The sequence below is a fragment of the Mustela nigripes genome, chromosome 9 (genome assembly GCF_022355385.1).
Source record: "Mustela nigripes isolate SB6536 chromosome 9, MUSNIG.SB6536, whole genome shotgun sequence".
Classification (NCBI taxonomy): Eukaryota; Metazoa; Chordata; class Mammalia; order Carnivora; family Mustelidae; genus Mustela; species Mustela nigripes.
The window spans coordinates 13,498,766-13,501,233 of NC_081565.1; the positions used below are offsets into that span (position 1 = coordinate 13,498,766).

General features: G+C 60.6%; 1 protein-coding gene across 9 annotated transcripts in view; it reads left to right on the forward strand.

Annotated features, from left to right (window-relative positions):
- The window catches only part of TRAF1 (TNF receptor associated factor 1), a 21,855-nt gene extending 19,750 nt beyond the window's left edge, over nt 1-2,105 (forward strand). For all 9 annotated transcript variants that reach the window (XM_059410916.1, XM_059410912.1, XM_059410911.1 and 6 more), the window contains one exon: nt 924-2,105. In XM_059410916.1, coding sequence (XP_059266899.1) covers nt 924-1,142 — 219 coding nt within the window. In that variant the 3' untranslated portion in view covers nt 1,143-2,105. The remainder of the gene's footprint in view (nt 1-923) is intronic.
- Nucleotides 2,106-2,468: the final 363 nt, after the last annotated feature.

The window sequence follows — 2,468 nt, forward strand, 5'->3', positions numbered from 1 at the left end:
GTGGGAGCAGAGGGCGGGTGGGCAGTCTCTAGAGTTCCCATTCACTTGGACTGGGCACCAAACACTGCTCAAATAACAAAATATATTTAAAATATTTAGGAGGACAGTAGTGGGGAGGCCCTCCCTGCTCGTGAACCAGCAAGCGGGGGAGGGGAAGGAAAGGGCGGGGCCAAGAACACTGGCCTCTGCTAGGATGGAGGGAGATAAGGGCCAGCAGGTGGGCCAGGGTGGGGATGCCACAGTGGTCTGGATATGAGTCACTCGGGTCAGGGGTTCCCAGCCCTGCCAGGGAGGGTTTTAACATACCCAACGGCTGGGTCTCCAGTGTGTGGTGAGGCCTGAGCATCAGCGGTTTTGAAACCAGGACCTGCAAAAGTGCAGCCCAACCTGAGAACCAGCGTGGTCGCCATGGGTGTTTCAGGGACATGCGGCAGAGAAGGGGTCTGTGTCGCTTTGAGATCCTTGGCGTCTCCGGGTACGCATGCATGTTTTAGGACATAGGTTGACAGACCCCCCCACCCCGCCCCGCAGAGAAGGCCTTCCTGTTCTTGTCCCTCCACCTTATCCTGGGAGATCCTAGCTGTAGCTGATGGGTCAGACGTTCCAGAGCCGAAAGGGGCATCGTAGGTTATGGAGTCTGGCCTCCTTGGCAGTGCCTGGTCCCGCCTTCAGTCCCCAGCAGCCAACCAGAATGGAACGTAGCTCTAAACTCCCTCTTTCCTGGTGGATAGAAAAATCTGATTCCTACTCTTAGGGCATCCCTGGAAGACTTCCATCCCCGGGGGCCTTGCCACACGCCAAACACAGGCATTATATTGTTTCTTTGGCTCCTGATCAGCCTAAGCTGGGGTCAGAGGGGCTGTACGGGGGTCCCTTGTTGCTGCTGCCCAGAGCCTGACCTTCCCCTGCCCCTGGTCACACAGGTCACCTTCATGCTGCTGGACCAGAACAACCGCGAGCACGCCATCGATGCCTTCCGGCCCGACCTGAGCTCCGCGTCCTTCCAGCGGCCCCAGAGTGAGACCAACGTGGCCAGCGGCTGCCCGCTCTTCTTCCCCCTCAACAGGCTGCAGTCACCCAAGCATGCCTACGTGAAGGACGACACCATGTTCCTCAAGTGCATCGTGGAGACAAGTACTTAGGGCAGGGAGGGCCGTGCCAGCCACCCCCGACCCCCGAGGGAGCACCAGAGTACACTGCGGGGTTGGTAAGCTGACTGAGGGCCTGTCCGTGGCCCCCAAGATCCCAGGCACCATGCTGGGCTGGGCCGGCATGGACAGGCAGAGGGACCGTGGCTCGCCGTCAGCTTTGGTGGTGGCGGGGCCCTGGGCTGGGCCACAAAGGTCCGGAAGGAGGCAGGAGATTGTTGTCTTCTGCACCGACCACAGTGATGCTTGAAGCCTGGAAACCACTCCAGCCCTGCACGTTGAAGCAGCCCGTGACCGAGACTGGGAGGGAAGAGGGACCGGGGCTGGGGCAGGGATGGTGAGCATGAGGAGGAGGAGAGAAGCTCTCTGAGCGGAGCACCTCTCTGGACGGCAAGGTCCCTGTGCTGGGGTGGGGAGGGGAGGGTGGGGCAGCATCAGGTTGGGACCTGGGTTCGAAGACCTTGAGGTTCCTTCCTGCCCAGAAAGTCTCCAGATCTGGGCCTCCTGGTACAGGAGGGGCCTAGGGCTGCAGGGGAGCTAGAAACATTCAGGAGCCTCAGGCTTCCAGGTTCCTCCATCCCCTTCCCTGCCCCCACGTGGCCAAGCTGGCCCGCCCCACACCTGCCACCCCGCATCTGGCAGCTCCGCTCCCCAGCGTGCAGGGGCCTGTGTGGGCCCCTGGCCTGTGCCTCCACTGGCAGGACCCCCCTTCGCCTCTTGTAGGTGAAACCAGGTCCCTCAGCTCCCAGGAGCAGCCAGAAGAGAGGGGGAGCAGGAGGGGGTCAGAAACCCTCTGCTCGCCTTCCCTTGAAGGCCCCAGCTTCAGCGCTTTCCTGAATCACATGTCACCTAATTAACTGGGGTATTTCTTTCAGTCGACTGTTTGGGGCCTCTGAGGCACTGAGCAGAGGTTGTCCTTTTAAATATGTATTAAACCAAAGAAAGAGATTGTTTTGATTTCTGTTGAAGTTTTCATGCAGTGCCTGGTTGTGGGAGTTGGTTTGAGCAGCGCCAGATCTGAAAAGCCCACTGCCGAGTCCTGGGCGGTGCCCTCAGTCTCACAGAGGACACCCCTCCTCCGGCAGGAGTACCCGTTCCGGGCCTTGGGCTCCTCTTCTCTGTGCTGGGGGAGCCTCCTCAGCCTGCCTCCTGTGCTGGGTCCTGACAACCTCAAAGGGGCTGCCACACCGAAACGTCTGCCAGGAGCCCCAGCATTGCTGTCCGCCTGGCCTGGCCCGGCCCACACTTGTCTTCCCACGGCGCAGGCCTCACCCAGCCGGTCCGTGCAGGGACCCTCCCTCCCACTTCACAGAGACTCTG